This window comes from Schistocerca nitens, chromosome 7 (genome assembly GCF_023898315.1).
Source record: "Schistocerca nitens isolate TAMUIC-IGC-003100 chromosome 7, iqSchNite1.1, whole genome shotgun sequence".
Classification (NCBI taxonomy): domain Eukaryota; kingdom Metazoa; phylum Arthropoda; class Insecta; order Orthoptera; family Acrididae; genus Schistocerca; species Schistocerca nitens.
The window spans coordinates 290712498-290736692 of NC_064620.1; the positions used below are offsets into that span (position 1 = coordinate 290712498).

At 38.9% G+C, this 24195-nt stretch overlaps 1 protein-coding gene across 2 annotated transcripts in view; it reads left to right on the forward strand.

Annotated features, from left to right (window-relative positions):
* The window catches only part of LOC126195082 (zinc transporter 6-A-like), a 121323-nt gene that overhangs the window by 74940 nt on the left and 22188 nt on the right, over positions 1-24195 (forward strand). For both annotated transcript variants that reach the window (XM_049933542.1, XM_049933543.1), the window contains 3 exons: positions 1715-1858; positions 8666-8785; positions 22907-23009. In XM_049933542.1, the coding sequence (XP_049789499.1) occupies positions 1715-1858; positions 8666-8785; positions 22907-23009 (367 nt within the window). The remainder of the gene's footprint in view (positions 1-1714; positions 1859-8665; positions 8786-22906; positions 23010-24195) is intronic.

The following is a 24195-nucleotide window of genomic DNA, read 5'->3' on the forward strand; positions in this document are numbered from 1 at the left end:
ATGGATATACAGTTTACAACAAATGTCATTAAGGAATAAATATACTGAGAAGCAGTAAGTAGTACACCCAGTTCCTTGAACAGGGTTTTGCATTATGTTCATGAATTCACTCCACAAATAGTGCTTATTGCATGCATTTGGTGTCTGAAATCTTTTGTTTGAATTACCCCAAATTATGATACCATATGACATTGTGGATTTATGTAGCTGTAGATTACATTTGTGAACTTAACTCTATTAACAGAATCCATTGTGATCATGTCATTTTCTCATTCAGTTATTCTTCATAGCATTACAGGAAAAGGCATTACACTATTTTTCTAAACTTGGTTCCATGATCAAAACTATCCACACCACGATATTCTCTGCTACACAAAGCATATGGATAATCTTCATTGTATCAGCCTAAATAAGAGTGGAAAAGATATTGTTCTGCGGAGCTTGTCAGATTCACACCTAGTTTGGTCCTAATTAGTTAGTGCAAGAAATGTCAAGACCTTTTATACATAAGCAAGGAATTATTTTCTGTGTAGTATTCAAACAGAAATGTGAACAAGACAGTGTTAAGCAACTGTACTGTTGTCACACTTTGTCCTGTTTAGGCTGCTGAACATTGTCACTTCTTCTACCATCGTAAAGGAAATTAACAGTGTTCCAGGACCAGTTTGCAATGATTGACTCAAGAAAACAGTGAAACACTGGAGAAACATGTTTATGATTGAAACACCATTTATTGTGTTATATTGTGATGAAAAAGTGCAGATTTGGAGAATGTGTGATGTGTGTCATTTGTTCTTCTCATAGCACTCAGAGAGATGTTTAGGATGTGAAGAACTGAAGATGACCCCATCTGTTACAAACAACTAATGTTGCTCTTCACAGATACGTAATTGTAGAGGTGTCAGGGTTGCTGTTAAAACTTACTAGACCAATTTTTACTTTAGAATTGTGTGTATCAGTGTGAAATAAATCTCTTATCCCGGGGTCTGTATGAAGATTTTAACAAGAACTGTGTTCAAGTAAAACTGTACTCTGCTGGTAGCACTAGTTTGTACCTGTTATACATTTATGAGATGTTTTGGGACAATGACTTAAAACAAAGAGCTGCAGTAGACTTCTCCTTCACTGCAGTTCTTGAAAACAATTGAGCTACTATTGCCACCAAAAACTGTTTCCAGGCTGGTTGCGATATCCCTTTGAGAGTGCAAGCTGGCTTTTCTTTTTTATTTGTCTTTTTTATCTATCTTTTCAATTACATGTCCCTTTTTATTTAGCTACATTATTCCCTGCATTACAATGTACAAGGCCTTAATTCATAGAGTTTATCATTAATCCTCTTTTCTGGAGTTAATTCCAACTTTCTGTGAGGGCAATTTGTTTCTATTTTCAACCTCTCATTGATTATAAGCTTCTTTAATGTCACCATATCACATTTCATCATTTAAATTAAAGGTTACAAAGTTCTTCAGAGCTCCACTGTACGTAAGGTTGATTGTGAACTGAGAAACGACAGTGAAAAGATATGCAGGATCTTTATCTTCCAGGAGCTGAATTTTCAAGTGATAATTAGAAATAGAAAGTACAACTTACCTTTCTAGCCTGCTGGAATTTGAATAGTCAAGTAACATTATCTTAGCTAAACAAATATAATGTGTGAGAGGCTATTTCAGAAAAATTTTGAATCCAAATGTTAATGGCATGTTCCATTTTCCAGAGGACGGCTCCTTGTAGGAATGGGACTTGCTTTCCTAATTCATCTTCTGGTGATCTATGGTGTAAGCAATGCTGCTTTAGAACATGTAATCGCTGCCTCATCCTCAAGCTGGTTGCAGGAGCATGTTTCTGACATAAGTCAGAGGTGAGATTATATGAATAAAGTTATGGTTAATATTATCCTTGTTTTAAGTGTTGTGTTTTCATTGTGTGGGTAGGAGGGGGAGAGTGGGTAGGGGTACTTGTTTGTGTTTATTTGATCCCTAACATATGCTACTTATTTGCAAGCACTGCTGTTTGACGGATGTCTCAATAAACAAAATGTAGCCACAATTTTGTTCAAATAGTAAAAGCCAGTTTTAAGGTGATAAATTGTCATAGATAAATGAAATGAGAATGAGACTGCATATCTGCCAATGTGACCAATATTTTTGTGGATTTAATATAAAATTGGAACATTTTGGGTGGAATACAGTTAATGGAATGCTAAAGGCAACAACTCATTCTATTGTTGAGGTACTTAGCAGTTAAGGGGACATTGTATGTCCTATGCCTCCAATGTTAAATTTTCGAATTTTGTGACCCATATCTTGGAAACTTTTTAAGACACCAACTTACAATTTTCCTTAATTATTGAACGCACCTTTCTAGATACACTGAACTAGAATTATTACTAAAATCGTATTGTGGGGCATGTTATCTTTTTTTTTTATTTTCAAACACTCAATTTTTTGACAGAATTTTGTAAGTAAATGAACATAAAAACAAAACAACTCAGGATATTTTAATTATTCTAGTTCCATATGTGTTGAATCTCACACTTGGCATGCTGTGAAAATGTCATGTCTCTACCGTCAGTACTTTTTTAGAAAACGGGTCATTTATTGCAAAAAATGTAGTTCAGAGATATTTAGGTTTAAAACTTTTTTTATCACAAATTCTTATACAGATGTACATTTCTGCATCTTTTATGTACTAGAATTGCCCTAGACCATAGTCTGTGTCTTCTTCAGTGTCACAACAGCCCAGTGCTTGCCTCCTCCTTTTCTTTCTTGCTTCTTTTGTCATTTGCTAGGCAGCTAACTCTGCTTCACATACACAAAACTCATCCAGTTCCCGCAGTCCTTTAGCTGTGTTCTGTCCAAATCTTACCCCTAACTTCTCCAGATCTGTAAGTCTTTCATAGTTCCCACCATTAAAAGTTATTACAGCATCATACACTGCTAACTTTAGAGTCATAAGGCCAACAGATACATTTTTAATCACATGGCGCCACACAACATTATTGAAGGACTCATTCACATTCTGGGTCTTCCCATGTAAACACTTTTTTAGTAGCTCAGGATTTGCCAAATCTCTGTAATAGGTTTGATTGCCTCCATTACTGCCAAAGGAAGAGAATGTTTATGTGTAAATTCATGCAGGGTGCCAGAAAATTCAGCTTGGCTATATTTACACAACTGTTTGGTGGAAGTCGACACAAAGCATGACATGGCTTTTCATTGGTTGATATTTGATGAAAGAAAGTGCTCCACACAGCTCTTTTCATCTTCTCTAAATTGTCACAGTTCTTTTATGCTTAGTCATTTTATTTACGTATAAGAAGAAATAGAAGTTAGCTTACCACAATAAAAGCTGATAATCACACTACTTTCAACAAAAACTAGTATCGGAAACAAATGACTGATTTGTTTATTCGTAATGCCAACTTCTGAGACGTAGCTGTAGGTGCAAAACAAAGCAGTCCACAGCCTTCTAGACTGTGTAGTTCCCAAGATATGACTGCTCAACTGTGGCCGAATATATGTGTAGCTGCGAAATTTGACAGTCACACGTCAACATTCAAAATATTATTTGAAGGTCTCACTATTGTCTGATTGTAATGTATTATATACCAAAATGTTCAGGAAAGTCCAAAGTACATTATGGAGCAGAAAACAGAAAATGTCAAATTTTAACGAATTTCAGGTAGTGTCCCTTTAACAGGCCGTAAATGATACTGAAATTGTCACCAAGCCTCAGATAATATCTGAAAGCTTAGTTAGTATTTCTGTCTTATTTGCATATCTGTCAACTGCTCAGTGCCTCCAACAGTATTGTGATTGGTTACCAGTAATCCCTCCATTATTAATTTTGTGCATTTGTGTGGTAACTTTCGAATTAGCAGTGTCCCTTGTGGTGAGCACAATAACAGGTGTGGTAGACTTTGCTCAGAAACAAACCATGTCTCCTATACCAATGTTCATATACTCACCGGAAGAACCTACTAAAAAGTGTGCTGATGAGACTGAGGTTAAGAAAACCAGCATATGTCATATTTTGGAAACAGAAAGTTTTAAAGTGTACATCCCAAGATTTTTTTTTTCCAATCCTGTAAAACCTATCAGGGAATGCAATGTTTTGAGTGGCTTCAGCGCATGATGCTTTCAGAAATATAATATAATTAAATATATCAAAAATTTACTAACCAAGTGATGGCAGGAGAAAACACATATAAAGGTATTGAAATTTGCAAGCTTATGGAGCCAGTGGCTTCTGCTTATGGCAGAAGGGTTGAAGGGGAAGGAAGAAAGGTGTCCGTTCATCCTAACTGGTGATGTGTGGAAGTTATGCCAATATAAAAGGCCGAAAATGTTTGTCAGACAGACCTATCTAAAATCATGCCCTGAAAAGAGAATCAAGAATTTTGCTTTCAACACAGTGGTGCACTACAAAATTACTACTGAGGCGTGAGAGAGAATTTTTGATGACACTCTGCTAGGATACTGCCTCAGACAAATTTGTATGACTGAATTTCCCCCATTTTTTCAAAATTTGCTGGAATTTCACTTGCAGGCTTATTCTAAGTAATGTATTCTAAGTAAATGAAATATTAAAAACGAAACTATTCAACTACATTGTTAGAAGCACAGAAAATTAATAAAATGTGTCATTGTCACTATAGAGTGAAGCAGTGATTCATAAATGTTAAAGGCTACTTTATTTTGGACTGCAGTACTGCAAGTTAGCCTAATACTGGAATACATAATATATTATATTCATATGTGTGTAACACTAGTTGTGATCATTTTGAGCAACTGTATTAACTGTGAAATATCTTAACCTTTTTTATCATATCAGACAGAACAAGACTCCTACTTTCCGGTTGTAAGAATTGGGAGAACTACACTTGGAACCACATAAATTGAGAAAAATGGCTATTCATGTTTCCATAGCTCCCAGTCTCTTAATTCATGAGAACAGAGACTGATGAGGAACAAAAAACTCTAAAATATGTGAAGGTGATGCATTGAAGGAAATGTTATATAGTGCCTTCATCTTGAGAGACATGCACATCGACTAAAAGCATGGGAAGACATAGAAGTGAGAATACATGCTACGTTTGAAATCCAAACAGGAGAAATAAAGTGAATAGAAGTATGTGTGTTGAGAGGTGGTGGGGGGTTGAGAAATGCAAATGACAAGAGAAAGCAGAAAACAGAATAATTTGAAACAATGGTTAATAACACAAGAAAAGGTTATGTTGAAGTAGCAGTCTTCTTGTTTGATGTTCATAAATTACTAGTTTTGGGAGAAGGAAGTAAAACAAGTCTTCAGGTCTTTGATATTACGTTTGAACCAAAGTACATGAGGGATTGGTAACAAAATCAGCTTTCCTGTTGTCATTCCAATATAAAATTCTGGAAAAAAAATGCTTAGGTTGGATAAGAGATTATAAGTCCACTCATATCATCGCCATTAATTAAAGTCGTGATGACTTACAGGAATGATGGATGAAATCAACTGACCACAAAATATGGATTGGGAGTAAACCAAGAAAGGTTAAAGTACTGCGGTGTAGCAGAAATGAGATAAGCTATAAACTTAATGTCAAAACTGGTAAAATGTCACATAATAAATGAAGCAAGAAAAACATAAGAAATAGACTAGCACAGACCTCGAATTAAGGCCTGAATTTGAGGAAGAAATTTCTGCGAATGTGTGTCTGGATCACAGTATGTAGGGAGGTGAATTATGGATTGGGGGGAAAATAAGAAATTTCAAGGGTCTGAGATGTAGTGTGGATACTGAAAATTAAGATAAGAAATGGAGAGGTCCTCCACAGACTTATTGATGAAAGGATATGTGTAAAACAATGGCTAGAAGAAGGGACAGGATGATAGGGCATGCGTTAAGACTTCATGGATAGCTACCATGGTACCAGAGGGAGCCTTAGAGAGCAAAAACTGTAGGGGGAGATAGAGATTGTAATATGTCCATGAACATTGGGTGTAAGTGCTACTCTGAGCCGATGTTGACACATAAAAGGAAATTGTGGCAGGCTGCATCAAACCAGTCAGAAGGCTGATGACTAAAAAAACCAACTCGTAAGTGTCAAGCCCATTGGTTATGTTTGTTTTGCCTTTGTTGAGACTCAAATAAGAACATACATATGACAAACATCACAGTGCCATCATTATGTGTACAAGGTTCAAGTATAGAAGCAGTCCCCTGATGAATATATTGTGAATCTAGGTTAGACAGAAGGTTAGGTTTTGTGGAAGCTCACAATCTAGTTATCTCAATCAATTTTTTCAAGAAGCGACCCTTGCATCTTTGAACTTCTTCCTTGTGCAAACATTTGATTAAAGGCCTGTTATAGATATGCAAAGGCCATTCCGTATTAAATAATGGTTCCTCAACAACACACACTCGTAGCCCAAATGCGCATCAAAATGACAACTCAAAAGAAAGAAAAACAAAATGGAACTACATGGATAAAATGATGGTTGATCAGAGAAAGAGATAATGTCAAACATCAATTTTCCACCTATTACTGAAATTAAAACAACATGGAATTTACTAAAAGAAATTGAGTTGTTCCAGCAGCTACCCATGAGCAAATAGGCAAATGTAAACCTGGTTGCCCGAAAACAGGTCATCAGATACGGTTGCAGATAGGAGATGTTAAAAACAAAATGAGAGTGAAGAAAGAATAGTATCACGTGTTTCTTACTTCAAAAACATCTGCAAACATGAACACCAATTTTGATGCTAGGCATGATGCAGAGTAGGCAGGTGCAGTAGCAAATCAGCACATTACAGCAAGATCTGTGAAAGACTTGATGTGCCAGATGACGAGTGTGTTATCTATAACCTAACAAAGGAGCGGCTTAGGCATACTGCAGACAGAGAGAAATTCTGGACATCATTGAAAGAGGAGGCAAACTTATCACTGACTGAATGAAGGCAGGAGAGAGCTGGCAGCAGTACTTCAAAGCAGTCCCCAATGAAGAGTTCTCACATTTCTCAGTAAAACAATTGACACCTATTCCAGGTATATCATATCGATCACCAAGTCAGAAGTTCTAGAAGCCACAGGGAAAATGAAACTTGGGAAGGTGATTCGGCCAGATGATTTTCCAGCAGAGCTGTGGAAATCAAGCACTGGGAGGCAGCTGAATGGCCGACAGATTTCCCCAACGATGTCATCGAAGAGAAGAAGGTACAAATTGGGTGGAGTTTGACCAGTTCAGTCCCAGTTTGGGAACAGAAGGGTAGTCTGGCTAAATGTTCCAACTACTGACCTGTACACTTCCTATCGCATACAATCAAGATCTTGGAGTCCATCATAGACAGCAAGATATGCAAGGTTGTCAGTGGTTTTGTTGAAGGCTGTGGGACACTGATGCTATATGTGTAACTTGCTTGCTTATTGAGAAACATTGTGAGAATCTAAACATCTTTACTTACCTGGACATTTTAAAGTCTTTTGACCAAATACCAGGGGATGTCATATGATTTGTCCTCTGAGAACAAGAAGTACCGGAAGAACTAAACTGAATGGGTTCAGCTGCTGTACCATAACCCTAAAGGTTGACAACTTTCTGCTGCTGGGTAACAAATGACTCTCCTGTTTCTGTGGGTGTCTTATCAGGGAGCTGCTCTTGCCCCCACTATTGTTCATCATAATAGTGGACATGGTCAACAGAGATCTTCAGAAATTAGCACATTGGACCCTTCTGTATGTTGATGATGTTTTGCTGGCTACTGAAGAAAAAAATTACCTTCAACGACAAGTTCAAGCATGTAAGAACCACCTTGGACACTCTGGACTATGCCCCAATATACAGAATTACTGGAATTCACCCACTGGAAATTGGTACTGACAAGCCATTCAGTCTCTTTATAATTTTGTTCTTGCGTAATTTATTATTTTTGTGAAGTAGCTAACTTTTTCTGCATCTTCATGAGACATTGTGACACAGTCTTTGGTACTCGCAGATAACTGAAACAGCTCTTCAGCAATTTATTTCTTCAAAAATTTCAAATTTCTATCAGTGCAGCTTAAATACACAAGTAAAGCATTAATAGTCCCTATTTTGATATTAAAGGTGCTGTTCATTTGGTTGTGGTAGTTTTCATTTGCAGTAAAAAATCAATGAAAGTTGTACAAAATTGTTAAACTTTCATGGCCACTTGTTTACATATTGCATTTTGACTTCTGTCTCAGTTTCTTCTGCAAACATTTGTTTGATGATTGTCCTGTTGCCACATTAGCACAAGTGGCTGGCATTGTCAAAGTTTCATGCTTCATTGCAGTTCACCACCAGCAATGGAGGGTGAAGCTTTGACTGACAGCCATTTGTGCTGGTGAGGTGTCAGAAAAATGATGGAATAAATGTCAGCCAAAGAAACTGAAACAGAAGCCAATAAACAATATTTCAATGAAAATTATGTTTGAGTCATTTATCAGATTGCAAATAATGTTTATTTTATGATACAAGTGCTAGCAGCATTGAAACTATTTGTCATGTGTTCATGTCAGATCAAAGTTATAGTAGCATTATCTAGGATTGAAGAAGTGTATTGATAGAATACCCTTGTTTGTTTGTTTTTTAGATCCAATCAATTAGGTCTCCATTATTTTATTGACTCCATTGAACTGATCATACTCTTTTGTTCCCAACAGTGTGTGCTCGTTTATACCAGCTCTAAGCAGTCTGTTGCTGCCTCGAATTAACCCCATGGTACTAATAGCATCTACAGGAGCATTGCTCATATTTTTCACTGACCTGTTAATAGAAATGAGGTAAGATTCAACTGTATTCATTTTTTAAAATCCTTATATTTTTTGTATTTCTGATGTTCTATTTAGACCGTTTGAGACAAGATTATCGACTCTGACTTAGAGTACAAAATAACCTTAATATTCTGCAGTATCACTGTTGGTTTAATCTGGTGTGTATACCCAGACTGGATCAAAGCAAATTCTGCACTATTATAGGTTCCATTGTGTTTTTCTTGCTGATACAGTGTAAACTGCTCAAAAAATATTTTGCACCATTTGTTTATCTGTGAATAAGTGTGGGCTTAGGTTGAAGGTGGAATAATACCTAAGCCTACTGAAAGCAAACACCTTCCAACAGCTATGAGCCCATTTCCCACACCAGTAAAGTTGCAAGGTGATAGAACAAATGGTCACTGGACAGCTGATGTGATAGCTTGAGTCACAGTAACTACTAACAAATATCCCAAGTTGCTTTCATATGCATCACTCCCTGGTTGACATTCTCATTACCATGTTGATCCATATCGTGCATAAGTGTGGGACTCCGGCTGTAGTCTTCTATTTGTAAAAGGCCTATTACACTGGTGGGGGATTGGAATCTTCTTTATAGTGCACAGATGGGGCTTCTGAGGTCACCTGCACCACTTTATTAGGGAACTTTTAAAAGGCTGGATTTGTAATTTAGGTTTCATGCAATATTTCTTGGCTGCTAGCTGCACAGAAGGCATGGTAGGGATGGAACAACGGTAGTGATGGGGGGCCTCTCTTGAGGACAGGTCAATGCGGTAGGGAAGATGTAGTTCTACAGCCTAAGCCTTTGCTTAAATGCCTTCCTTGTAGAACTTGTAAGTTACTGCTAGCAAGTCTGCAAAAGATCATATTAACATATTATGCCCGTATGACAAATAATTCGACAAGTCAACCATTTATTATTAAAAACCCAATGGGTACAGGATTACCCTGAAATTGGATCAGAGAGAGCATTTTATTTTCGCCTGTCTTGTACACCTTTTTTTCTTTATCTTGTTGCCATGTTAAAATTAGCTTCTTTTCTCTAAATACAGCGGTGTTTACACAATTTCACCTCACTAACATGCTAATGCAGCAGCAATTGCAACAGAATCGTGAAAGAGTCTTCTATTAATCAAACAACTGAGGACAAGTGCAGCTTCGCTATGTGGTAAAATACACTCTGCATTACACACTATCATTTGCCAAAAACCGATTTTGGTTACTCAAACAATTTATGAGATTTGAAAGATAATATGAATATTTCACTTCTACTCTCATTTGTGCAGATGATCAGAAGTGAGTCCACTACATATAATCCATTTTCTCAAGGTTGGCAATAGATATGAATCTTGTCTCAAGTTTAAAGAGAAACTCAGTATTTTAGGTCCATTTCATACACAAAAACGTGTGGACTAGCATGTACCAGACACAAGTTCAAACTCAGAGGGACCCCAATTTTTCATTGCAAAGTATTGGAATTGAGCACAGTACATTACTAATTATAGAAATATCACAATAACTATGGCAGGTAGTGATATGATAAGCAGTTCATCATGAAGCTGACAAATGAGGCCATATGATGTGTGAGATTCAGGTTTTTAAGTGAATAGTTTGAGAAAGGTTGCAGTCAACTGGTGTGCACATGCCGCATTGTAGGCGAGATGGGCAGAGAATGTTTTGTTCATTAACAAACAAAGCTCACATCTGTGTAGGCAATAGGCAAGTGTGGTGGCTGCCCCTTTGGAACAGAGACGTGGATTCGCCCAGCGCTGAGAATGAGAATGCTTTCTGTGCACTGGTCAAGGAATCCTGCACGAGCTTTTCACATAGATTTGTCTATTGCAGCTCTTGGTGGACCTGTGAAGTCAAACGGCAACGTCAGCACTGTATCGACGATCTCTGTTCATGGAATATGGACAAAGACTTTTCCTATTCTACTGAAAAAATTGTGTTTATGAATTTATGTCGGCAGAAGGAATTTCTGCCACCATCCTTATATCTTCATCGTGCTTCTCTACGTTCCTCAAAACCAAGAAATTCTTGAAGTTAATGCTCAGTAGATAACTATGCTGGTCTCCCATATATCCTCCTTGGCAGGTCATTGTGTCAGTTCTCTGAAAGCTCTACTTGTTCTAAGAGGCACCTGATGGGGAGAAAACCAGACAGTCCGTCTTTGTTTGCATCAATCCTTGATGCAATTGAAACTGAACTATGAACATATCTTGTGTTCATCTGCATGACCATCTACCTTACATTATCTTAACATGATTTATCACTGCAGAATCTTTTTGGCCAAACAAGATCTCTGTGGCCAATTAGCAGACAGTTTTTTTTTTACTCTGCACTGTATTTACAAGATGTTTCCTTAAACTTTCTTGCTTGTGATTGGTAAATTAACACATTGTTACATGCATGGGGAAAAGCTCTGTTCCAAACGAAACAGTGAAAATGCCACAAACTTCGTTGGTGACATTAGTAAGTTAAATTCCAATGATGGTCTACAATTCCAATTATGGCTTTGTAAGCCAAAAACTGGATAACCTGAATAAATTAAGCCTGTTGAACAGAAACAGTATTGTGCTTTTCATTTAGGTGATTATCTTGTGGCAGCACTGTTCTCATGTTGTATGTAGTTTATGATCACTATTTCATAGTAGAAATTCATCTTTGTTCAGACAAGAACATAAATAACATAAATAAAGACCATTTTAAGTAACTTGGAGAAACTGCCAGAGAATATTTGCCTGCTCTCTCCGGTCATAAAAACTGGATTCACAATCTCTTGGAAGAGAGAATAATGTTTCAATCCACATTAAATATAAATTTAAAGAAGTAGCTTGTGGAAATTTCCAGTGACTTTGTGCTACAGAAACGTTAGTCGTTGTCACCAATAAGTTTCTGGTCAATCTTAAAGGCGAAGTTCCCACTGCTACCAAATAAAGCCATAAAAACTTTGTTACCTGTCTCCATCAACATATTTGTACAAAAAGGCCTTTTCTTCCTACACTTATATAAAAAATAAATGCAGAAACAAACTTCGTGCTGAAAGTATTAGAAGAGTTCGTCAACTTCGGTGGTTCCTGACTTTAAAGTTGTATGTCTTGCAAAGCAGTTGCATCCTTCTCACTGAATTCCAAGAAAGGTTTCAACAAGTTAATTCCAAAACAAAAACTTATAGGTTAACAGAAAAGTGTAAAATACTTGAATGTTGCAAAGTAGGTCTATCCATTGAGGAAAAGTCTTTATCTGTTCTTTTGATGTAATACAACTGAAATGTAAACCCTTAGGGCTATTAAACCATTTACTTATAATTGAGCTGTTCCCATCTTACAGCAAGCATGACTTTTTTATAAGTTGGGAGTTTGCAAATAACAGGTTCCTGTGAAAAGAGGTCAGAAGGCATTGCTCGTACATACGAGGGGAGACCCAAAAGTAACCGGAATCATAATGCTGCACGTCGTGTACTTTTAGTAGCAGGTTGCGCCACCAGAGGGTTGTAGTAGCAGCTTTGCTGAGTCATTCTGCCACATGGCGTCACCCAACAGTGAGAAGTGTGGTTTCTTTGGCAGTTCTTTGAGTGCGCGTACAGTGCAGACATGACACGAGGAAATGGCTAGTTCTTACGAACAACGAGCGGAAGTGAAGTTTTGTTTCTTGCTCGGCAAGAACGCAGCAGAAACTGTTGTGATGATTCAGACAACCGACAAAGACCATGCTCTTAGTAAAACACAAGTGTACAAATGGTTTTCTCGGTTTAAAAAGGGAGAAATGGTGGTTGAAGATCAGCCCCGTTCCAGTCAACCTTCAACTGCTCGAAGCGAAGACAACATCGACAAAATCCGTGATCTCATCAGTGAAGATCAACGCAGGACAATCGACCAAATCGAGAACATGTCCGGGTTGTCCTGGAGCTCAATTCAGCGCATCTTGACCATCGATTTTGGGATGTGAAGAGTGGCAGCAGCAAAATTCGTGCCAAAGCTTCTTACCGGAGATCAAAGGGATCGTCGCGTTCAAACCTGTCTTGAAATGAAGGACGCAACGATGTTGATCTGTTTTTTTGAAATCTAAAGGGATCGTACACTCTCAATTTGTCCCTGAAAACCAGACAGTAAACCAACAATTCTATTTGGAGGTTATGAAATGGCTTCGCAGAAGTTTGTCACGAAAACGTCTGGCTTTGTGGGATTCTGGCGTGTGGTTCCTGCATCACGACAACACTCCCGTGCACACGGCTCACAGCGTTCGCCAGTTTTTGGCCTCAACGAAGATGACTACCTTGACCCACGCGCCATATTCGCTGGATTTAGCACCCTCAGACTTCTTCCTATTCCAGAGGATGGAAAGAGACTTGAGAGGGAAGCGTTTTACAAATGCGGAAGACGTAAAACGCATGAAAGTGCTAGCAGGTATCAAAGAGGATGAATTTAAAAGGTGCTTCGAAAACTGGAATGAACATTTGGACAAGTGTATTAATGCTAATGGGGAATACTTCGAAGGAGATTAAGGTTGTATTTGAAAACAATAAAGTATATGCTTTCTAGAAAGAAATTCCGGCTATTTTAGGGTCTCCCCTCATATGTGCAACACTATCAATGTGACATCACAGTTGTATGATACAGCCACAAAATTGTCTGTTGGATGCAAATATATTTGTTAAAAGTAAAAACTAAGGCGGTGAAAGCACTGAAAGACCTGAGTCAAAACAAGGCCCCGGGAGTAGACAACATTCCATTAGAACTACTGATGGCCTTGGGAGAGCCATTCCTGACAAAACTCTACCATCTGGTGAGCAAAATGTATGAGACAGGCGAAATACCCTCAGACATCAAGAAGAATATAATAATTCCAATCCCAAAGAAAGCAGGTGTTGACAGATGTGAAAATTACCGAACTATCAGTTTAATAAGTCACAGCTGCAAAATACTAATGCGAATTGTATACAGACGAATGGAAAAATTGGTAGAAGCCGACCTCGGGGAAGATCAGTTTGGATTCTGTAGAAATATTGGAACACGTGAGGCAATACTGACCTTACGACTTATCTTAGAAGAAAGATTAGGAAAAGGCAAGCCTACGTTTCTAGCATTTGTAGACTTAGAGAAAGCTTTTGACAATGTTGACTGGAATACTCTCTTTCAAATTCTGAAGGTGGCAGGGGTAAAATACAGGGAGCGAAAGGCTATTTACAATTTCTACAGAAAGCAGATGGCAGTTATAAGGGTCGAGGGACATGAAAGGGAAGCAGTGGTTGGGAAGGGAGTGAGGCAGGGTTGTAGCCTCTCCCCGATGTTATTCAATCTGTATATTGAGCAAGCAGTAAAGGAAACAAAAGAAAAATTCGGAGTAGGTATTAAAATCCATGGAGAAGAAATAAAAACTTGGAGGTTCGCCGATGACATTGTAATTCTATCAGAGACAGCAAAGGACTTGGAAGAGCAGTTGAATGGAATGGACAGTGTCTTGAAAGGAGCATATAAGATGAACATCAACAAAAGCAAAACGAGGATAATGGAATGTAGTTGAATTAAATCGGGTGATGCTGGGGGAATTAGATTAGGAAATGAGGCACTTAAAGTAGTAAAGGAGTTCTGCTATTTGGGGAGCAAAATAACTGATGATGGTCGAAGTAGAGAGGATATAAAATGTAGACTGGCAATGGCAATGAAAGCGTTTCTGAAGAAGAGAAATTTGTTAACATCAAGTACAGATTTAAGTGTCAGGAAGTCATTTCTGAAAGTACATGTATGGAATGTAGCCATGTATGGAAGTGAAACATGGACGATAACTAGTTTGGACAAGAAGAGAATAGAAGCTTTCGAAATGTGGTGCTACAGAAGAATGCTGAAGATTAGATGGGTAGATCACATAGCTGATGATGAAGTATTGAATAGAATTGGGGAGAAGAGGAGGATGTGGCACAACTTGACAAAAAGAAGGGATCGGTTGGTAGGACATGTTCTGAGGCATCAAGGGATCACAAATTTAGCATTGGAGGGTAAAAATCGTAGAGGGAGACCAAGAGATGAATACACTAAGGAGATTCAGAAGGATGTGGGTTGCAGTAAGTACTGGGAGATGAAGAAGCTTGCACAGGATAGGGTAGCATGGAGAGCTGCATCAAACCAGTCTCAGGACTGAAGACCACAACAACAACAACAACAACAACAAGGCAGTGAAGGAACACAAACAGCAAACTAGAAATTAATATGAAGTTTATTGAAAACTTTCTTGCTTCAAGTAAATAAAGAAATATTTCTCTGCTCATATCACTACAATGGCCTTGTGGATGAATTTATTCCTGAAATGAGCTATTAATGAGTTTAGAGATTTATGATAGTGAAAACTGGATGTGGCGGAAATATATGTGAAACTTAGAATGGTATTGTAATGTACCATAATCAGGTCATTCAGATTTTCTGTAGACATTCCATTATGTTTGTCGGCAATGAGAAGCCCAGCTCTACTAAATACCCTCTTGCTAGAGGCAGGTATACATAGATCTTATGAAACTATATGGTTCGACAGACCTTTTTGAGTCTCAAAGATCTATATATACAATGTTGGAGCGGGGAGTGGGGGGGGGGGGGAGTACATCTGGAAAGAAGACATCAGTTTTGATCCAGTGACGGCGTATGTCACTTCATGATAGTAGATATGCTAATAATGGTTGCAGTGTCATCGGCCAAAAGATAGTCTAGTGGCATAGCTACCAGATAGCTATCTGTGTCTACCCTTTAACAGGGGATGCTGACTGGAAGAAGGGTCAGCATGCTGCAGATGTGTGAAGTAAGCAAGCAATCAAGCCATGGGGACACACTCGTGCTTCCTACGGCCAACTGAGTGAGTTTGAAAAATATTCGATTGTGGCCTTCCGAGTGGTGGGATGATCCTTTTGGAGCATTGCCACACAAGTTGCTGCGTAAGCTGTGCAATGATGCTGGTATTAGTGGCCATTTGAACATTCTCACACCTGTAGATGTGGCTCTGGATGTCCGCAAACTAGAGACTCCTGGTAGGATTGTCATATTGTAATGGCAGCAGTTGCAGATCATACAGCTACCACAACACAGATAAAAGAGCTTGTGAGCCCAGACATATCAACATGAGCCCCGTCTTCCATTCACACCTCAGCATCGACATGTACACCTTGACTGACACTGACAGAGCATCACTTGGAAGATTTAATAATGCACCATGGTTTATAGCAATGAAGACAGAGTCTTCGTGCATGCAAGTGTTGGTTGTTTGCATGTATGACATAGATCTGGTGAGTGCTGCCTTGTAGACTGCGTTCATTCTAGACATGGCTAGCACACTGGACTTGCATTCGGGAGGACGACGGTTCAATCCCGCGTCCAGCCATCTTGATTTAGGTTTTCCGTGATGTCCCAAAATTGCTCCAGGCAAATGCCAGGATGGTTCCTTTGAAAGGGCACGGCTGACTTTCTTCCCCATCCTTCCCTAATCCGTGAGACCAATGACCTTGCTGTATGGTCTCTTCCCCCAAACAACCCAACCCATTCTAGACACGCTAACTGCTTCCCAGGCCTTATGGTCTGGGGCGTGATTAGCTGTAAATTTCGTTCACCAATTTTGTTTCTGGAGGGTACTGGTGGGTGCTGTCTTGTATACTGCTTTCATTCTAGACACACTGACTGCATCACAGGCCTTATGGTCTGGGGTGCGATTAGTGTAACTTTCGTTCACCGTTTTTGTTTCTGGAGGGTACACTAACCAGCACTTGGTATATACAGAATGTTGTTAGACCCGTTCTTTTGCCATTCCTGCAACAGGATGGTGATGTGTTGTTCCAGTAGGATAATGCTCACCCACATACTGCCCATGAAACTCAATGTGCATTGCAAGAAGTGCTGCAGCAACTTCCCTGGCCAGTATGATCCCAAGACTTGTCTCTAGTCAAGCAAGAGTGGGATATGATGGTACGAGAAGTGACTCATGCGACTCATCAACCAGCAACTCAACAGAACTATTTGAAAAGGTTGATCAGGCGTTGTGTAATGTATCCCAGTACAATATTCACCATCTGTACGACTGACTGGATACCAGAGCCAGCACATGCATTTCTGCCTGTGGAGGCTACACCACGTACTGATGTGAGTGTTTCAGTATTGGTCAATACGTGGTACCTCAGAACTGCTTGTGCTATTGATCTGTAAGTGTAACCATTTCATATGCAATGTTGCAGCAATTTGTTACTCATTCATTTCAGTAGCAGCAATGTGAATTATAATCATCATTCACAAAATGTCTTAAATTGTTACTGTAAATTCCAATGCTATACAGACTTACCATGAACAAAACTTTTAATGTTTTGAATATAGAAGGAAGTGTGGTCACCATACTACTCTCTCAGTCAGTTTTCATGACTGCAGCCACTACTTCTCAGTCAAGTAGCTCCTCAGTTGTCTTCACAAGGGGTGTATGCACCCCACTGGCCAAAACTGCTTGCCAGACCCAGGCAGTGACCCATCCAAGTGCTAACCAAGCCCGAAAGAGCTTACCTTCAGTGACTTGACAGGAAATGGTATTACCACTGTGGCAGGACTGGTGGCTAGATCTTTAAAAGTTTTTTTTTTTTTTTTTTTCCAGTGTATATAAGGTCTGTTCATAAAATTCTGGAACTTTGTACACAAATTTGTTCTGCACTTACTTTTTAATTATTGTGTGTAGTCTCCTTTGCAATACTCTCCTCCACAGTTGGTACACCACTCCCAATGCTGTTTCCACTTCCAGAAGGCAGTCTGGTATGCCTCTTGATGGATAGCATGAAGTGCTGTCTGTGAATTTTCTTTGTTGTTGTTGTGGTCTTCAGTCCTGAGACTGGTTTGATGCAGCTCTCCATGCTACTCTATCCTGTGCAAGCTTCTTCATCTCCCAGTACCTACTGCAGCCTACATCCTTCTGAATCTGTTTAGTGTATTCATCTCTTGGTCTCCCTCTACAATTTTTACCCTCCACGCTGCCCCCAAAACTAAATCAGTGATCCCTCGATGTCTCAGAACATGTCCTACCAACCGATCCCTTCTTCTAGTCAAGTTGTGCCACAAGCTCCTCTCTCCCCAATTCTATTCAATACCTCCTCATTAGGTATGTGATCTACCCATCTAATCTTCAGCATTCTTCTGTAGCACCACATTTCGAAAGCTTCTATTCTCTTCTTGTCTAAACTATTTATCATCCATGTTTCACTTCCATACATGGCTCCACTCCATACAAATACTTTCAGATATGACTTCCTGACACTTAAATCAGTACTCGATGTTAACAAATTTCTCTTCTTCAGAAACGCTTTCATTGCCATTGCCAGTCTACATTTTATATCCTCTCTACTTCGACCATCATCAGTTATTTTGCTCCCCAAATAGCAGAACTCCTTTACCACTTTAAGCCTCTCATTTCCTAATCTAATTCCCCCAGCATCACCCGACTTAATTCGACTACATTCCATTATCCTCATTTTGCTTTTGTTGATGTTCATCTTATACCCTCTTTTCAAGACACTGTCCATTGCATTCAACTGCTCTTCCAAGTCCTTTGCTGTCTCTGACAGAATTACAATGTCATCAGCGAACTTCAAAGTTTTTATTTCTTCTCCATGAATTTTAATACCTACTCCGAACTTTTCTTTTGTTTCCTTTACTGTTTGCTCAATATACAGATTGAATAGCATCGGGGAGAGGCTACAATCCTGTCTCACTCCCTTCCCAACCACTGCTTCCCTTTCATGTCCCTCGACTGTTATAACTGCCATCTGCTTTCTGTAAAAATTGTAAATAGCCTTTTGCTCCCTGTATTTTACCCCTGCCAGTTTATCCAAATCCCATCTCCTTAAATTCCCACCTTTTTTTCAGTTTTTTCAGTTTTAATCTACAGTTCATAACCAATAGATTGTGATCAGAGTCCACATCTGCCCCTGGAAATGTCTTACAATTTAAAATCTGATTCCTAAATCTCTGTCTTACCATTATATAATCTATCTGAAACTGTCTAGTATCTCCAGGCTTCTTCCATGTATACAACCTTCTTTTATGATTCTTGAACCAAGTGTTAGCTATGATTAAGTTATACTCTGTGCAAAATTCTACCAGGCGGATTCCTCTTTCGTTTCTTAGCCCCAACCCATATTCACCTACTACGTTTCCTTCTCTTCCTTTTCCTACTGTCGAATTCCAGTCACCCATGACTATTAAATTTTCGTCTCCCTTCACTACCTGAATAATTTCTTTTATCTCATCATACATTTCATCAATTTCTTCATCATCTGGAGAGCTAGTTGGCTTATAAACGTGTACTGCTGTAGTAGGCGTGTGCTTCGTGTCTATCTTGGCCACAATAATACGTTCACTATGCTGTTCGTAGTAGCTTACCTGCACTCCTATTTTTTTATTCATTATTAAACCTACTCCTGCATTACCCCTATTTGATTTTGTATTTATAACCCTGTGTTCCTCCTGCCACCGAACTTCACTAATTCCCACTATATCTAACTTCAACCTATCCATTTCCCTTTTCAAATTTTTTAACCTACCTGCCCGATTAAGGGATCTGACATTCCACGCTCCAATCTGTAGAACGCCAGTTTTCTTTCTCCTGATAACGATGTCCTCTTGAGTAGTCCCCACCCAGAGACCCGAATGGGGGACTATTTTACCTCTGAAATATTTTACCCAAGAGGACGCCATCATCATTTAATCATACAGTAAAGCTGCATGCCCTCGGGGAAAAATTACGGCTGTAGTTTCCCCTTGCTTTTAGCCGTTTCTCAGTACCACAACACCAAGGCCGTTTTGGTTAGTGTTATAGGGCCAGATCAGTCAATCATCCAGACTGTTGCCCCTGCAACTACTGAAAAGGCTACTGCCCCTCTTCAGGAACCACAAGTTTGTCTGGCCTCTCAACAGATACCCCTCCGTTGTGGTTGCACCTACAGTACGGCTATCTGTATCGTTGAGGCATGCAAGCCTCCCCACCAACGGCAAGGTCCTTGGCTCATCTCATCTAAAAGGCTACATGGGCCAAGTCTGTAGAGTGCGGAGGATGAAGCAGCACAATGATTTCACAGATGGTCTTTCTGGTCTTGACTCATGAGCCTTGGGATGAACTTGACAGCAACACAATGCATTCCAAGATACTGTGTAAGGATTTCATGACATGATCCAATTGAAATATTATATTCTTCTGCAATCTCTCGGACAGTCACTCTTCGATTGCAGTGCACAATTTCATTGACATTCCTGACATGAGTGTCATCAATAGATGTCTAAGGGCATCCTGAACAAGGGTCATCTTTAACTTCCTTCGAGCCATTTTTAAACCATGTGAACCATTTTTAATACTGAGTACGGCTTAAGCACTGATCACTGTAGGCTTCCTGCATCATTTGGTGTGTGTCTGGGAAGGATTTCTTGAGTTTCACGCAAATCTTGATGCAGACACATTGTTCTTCTAACTGTGCTGTCCCAGAATTCACAAAATGTGCAACACAACATTCTAATCAGTACAGCACTGAACAATCACTAACAGGCATACAACATGAAACTTCCAGCAGTTACTCATTAAATACATTGATGATCAATTGCAACCTGCTCTTCAATGGCAGCCCTCTTGAGATCATGCAGTTTGTTAAGAGTATTCCAACAATGATACACCCCAAGTTTCAGTGGGTCCCATGTATGCTCAACCAGGTTCATTTCAGAATATACTGGTGGCCATGCCATTTGGTTAATACCTGCTACTCAGAGGAGGCATTCATGAGATAGGTGCAGTGTGCGCATGCATTGTGGTCTTTAAAGAGAAACCCACCACTGAAATGTTGATCGCAGAACAGGAGAATAAACTTGAGGACCCTTAACTGATAGTCTACAATCCACAAATTACCCTTTATATCAATGAGAAGCATTCAAAACCTGTATGTGGTACTGGCTCCAAACACAACTGACTCACCTGCATACTGAATCCTGTGAGCCTGTTTGCTTGAAACATGCATGATACTCCCGATCTCCTTGCTGTTCTGCAACAATCAGACATCAGAAAATCTTGCATCCCATGGTGAAAAGAACCTAACACTATTGATCCAGATTCCATCACAAGTGTTCCCTTGCCTACCTTCTCTGTAAACCGTGGTATAAGGGGCTTATACCATTGTTTGTGATGGATGCCTTGATCCCAAAGTGATTGTATAGAGATGGTTGTATACTGTCAGGGTCAACAAAGCATTTCCAGTTTCCTCCAAAAAAGGCAGTGCACAGCTATGTTGCATTCACTTACAGTTCCTATGAGTCATAATTTGTAGTTAGTGTTTGAATGACGTTAGTGTGGTATACATGCTGTGGTGCCCCATCTTGGGTCCCATGTTATCTGTCTGCTACCAGTAGGTAGCACCACTAGTAAGTTCTGCTAGAGTATTGGTTATTCTTCAAATTTTACTATCTGTTATGATTTAGGTTTTCCGTGATTTCCCTAAATCGTTTCAGGCAAATGCTGGGATGGTTCCTTTGAAAGGGCACGGCCGATTTCCTTCCCCATCCTTCCCTAACCCGAGCTTGCGCTCCGTCTCTAATGACCTCGTTGTCGACGGGACGTTAAACACTAACAACCACCACCACCACCACCACCACCACCACCACCACTACCCCCTCTCCTGCTTGCGGGAGGGTTGTTATTTCAGAATTAGTTAACTCTGAGGATAGACTTTGTCCAAATGCATATCAATGATTTAAATCATGCTTCAAATCAGCCATTCAGTATCTCAATTATATGGTGACAGATATGGCACTTGTACTCCTTATATTATTTGTATTCCACACAAGACTTTTCATTATTGTATTTACATATTTTTAAGAACATTCGTGTCAGTATTGCCTAAGGTGTTTCTACATTTCTCTGGAACTCAAATTTATCTTCCTGAAAATCAGCTTCTGTTACTCTTCCACTCTTCTGCAGATAATCTTTGTTTTACAACCACAACACATTAAACTGATGATGGCTCAATAATACTCTCACCTTTCACCTTTCAGCTTTGGTATTCGGATTAATACTTTCTTTTTGAGGGAAGTCTGGGGGTAGTGTGCCAGTCTCCCACATCCTATGTATCAGATGAAACAGTTTTGTTATGGCTGATTCTCCAAAGAACTTTAATAATTCTGAGGGAATTTTATGTACTCCAAGTGTATATTTTTATTTTAACTTACTAGGTCTTTCGTTACTCTGTCAATTTCTTCTGACAGTGTCACATCACACATCTCGTTTCGATCCATTGCCTCTTCCCTTTCCATAATATCGTCTTTTAAGTTTGTTTTCTTAATGTAGTACACCTTCTATATATTCCTTCCACCTTTCAGCCTTCCCTTCTTTGCTTAGTACTGTGTTGCTATCTAAGCTACTGATGGTCATACAGCTGCTTCTCTTTTTCCAAAAAAATTCCTGTAAGTGCTATCTCGCTTTTCTGTAGACACCCATACCTCTACAGCTTCTCATATAATCGTTCTTGTTTTCTCACTTTGCATTTTCTGTTAATCTCTTTGTTTTGGGTGTCCACATTCTGTTCTATCCACTTAATTTGTAAATTTTCTCCTTTCATCAATTAAATTTAAGGTCTTATGTAATATCCAAGGTTTTCTAGTGGGTCTTGTCATTCTGCATAGTTTTTTGTTTGCTTCCTTCACTGTTTCATGTCTCAAAGCTAACTATCATTACCATCAAATGCATTAATCCCATAAAAAGGCAACTACACACTTGCATCTGATTGGGTGCATGGCCCATAGATGTGTGCCACAGCACAGCTATGTGACTAGCATTCAAGCTGCAGGTTTCTCCCCCATTTTAAGCACATGTTCTACCCACTCCCACAACACACACACACACACACACACACACACACACACACACACACACACACACACACACACACGCTTTCATTCCATAGACTCAGACGGAGAGCAGTCTCAGATCACCAGTGCTGTATTAAAAGTATAATGCAGAATTTATTACTGACATATATTTTCTTACTTCATTTATTTTTGAGGGTGATTTTAATATAAAATACATTTGGCAGCATGATTGTGCTTAAATCTGCTTTCTGTGTAACACATTTTCTGCTTTTCGTAGGAACTATCATATGGCAGACACATTTGCTGCCATACTAATAGCAGTCATGATGTGTGCAACTATGTTGCCTATGAGTGTCTATACTGGGAAAGTGCTTTTGCAGGTAATTTTTATCATATTACATATTTTGGTTTCTGTTTGAAGTATCAGTAGCTAGAACTCAACAGTAAATCTGAAGTATATGCTGCGTGACAGAACAATATTTGGAGATTATTAAAATGGTTATAGACTTAATTCTTCTATGTATTATTAGTGCCAATAAGTTTATGCAGAAATGTTAGATCTGTGTGCAAATGTGAAGGTATTATATTATTTAATGAGCGTTTGGTACAAGATGAATCAAATGTGATCGTACCTCAGACTGTGCTATGTAACTGGATAGTACCTCACTGAAATGTTTGCAAAGAATCTGTGATATTCTTATGTCCTTCCCCCTCCCTGCCCCATGCATCCACCTTATCCCACCACTCATGCAGATTGCAGCTCCTGTTGGACATGGTAACAGCCTGCAGTCCGGCCACAGCAGCCAGTGACAGTGGTCATGCGTGTGGGAGTTGTGCTTGTATGAATATGTGTGTGTGTTTTCTATTATGGCCATTTGGCTGAAAGCTCAAATGTATAGTAGTCTTTTCATTGTTGCCTCTCTGTGACTCAGCATCTTCTCTGTTTGGTGAGTAGCAGTCTATTCATTTTGTAATAATGTTGTTAATCCATCCTGGACATTCCATTGTTTAATTAATCACTTGTTTTGGGTGATTTTAGGGTCCTTCAGTTTTTTTACTTAATTCATTCTTCCAAAGTCAGATTTTAGTATTTGAATGTATCCAACATGTTTAGATGAGGAGATGTATAGGTTTATTTTCTTTTTGAATTTTTTCCACGAGATATATTTGAGTCATATTCCATTCATATATATAGAAAAAATGTTAATTTTCTGCTAACACATGTTATTTAGTTTCTTTTTTCCATGTTGATTGTGTCATTAATTTCAATTTATTGACTCTTTTCTTTTTCTTAAAAATTATCCCCCAATATGCATCTAAAGAGTGTAGGTGAAAGTGTGTCTCCTTACTTTGAATTACTCTGTATTCTGAATGATTTAAGAATTTTCCTGAGAAATTTGACTTTAGATTTGTTATTTGTGAGCAATTGTTTTTGAAGTTTATCAGTTTGTTATTTACCATGAATTTGTAGCATGAAGAGCAGGTTTTAGTACACACACTGGGGTGACAAAAGTCATGAAATAATGATATGCACATATACAGATGGCGGTAGTGTCGTATACACAA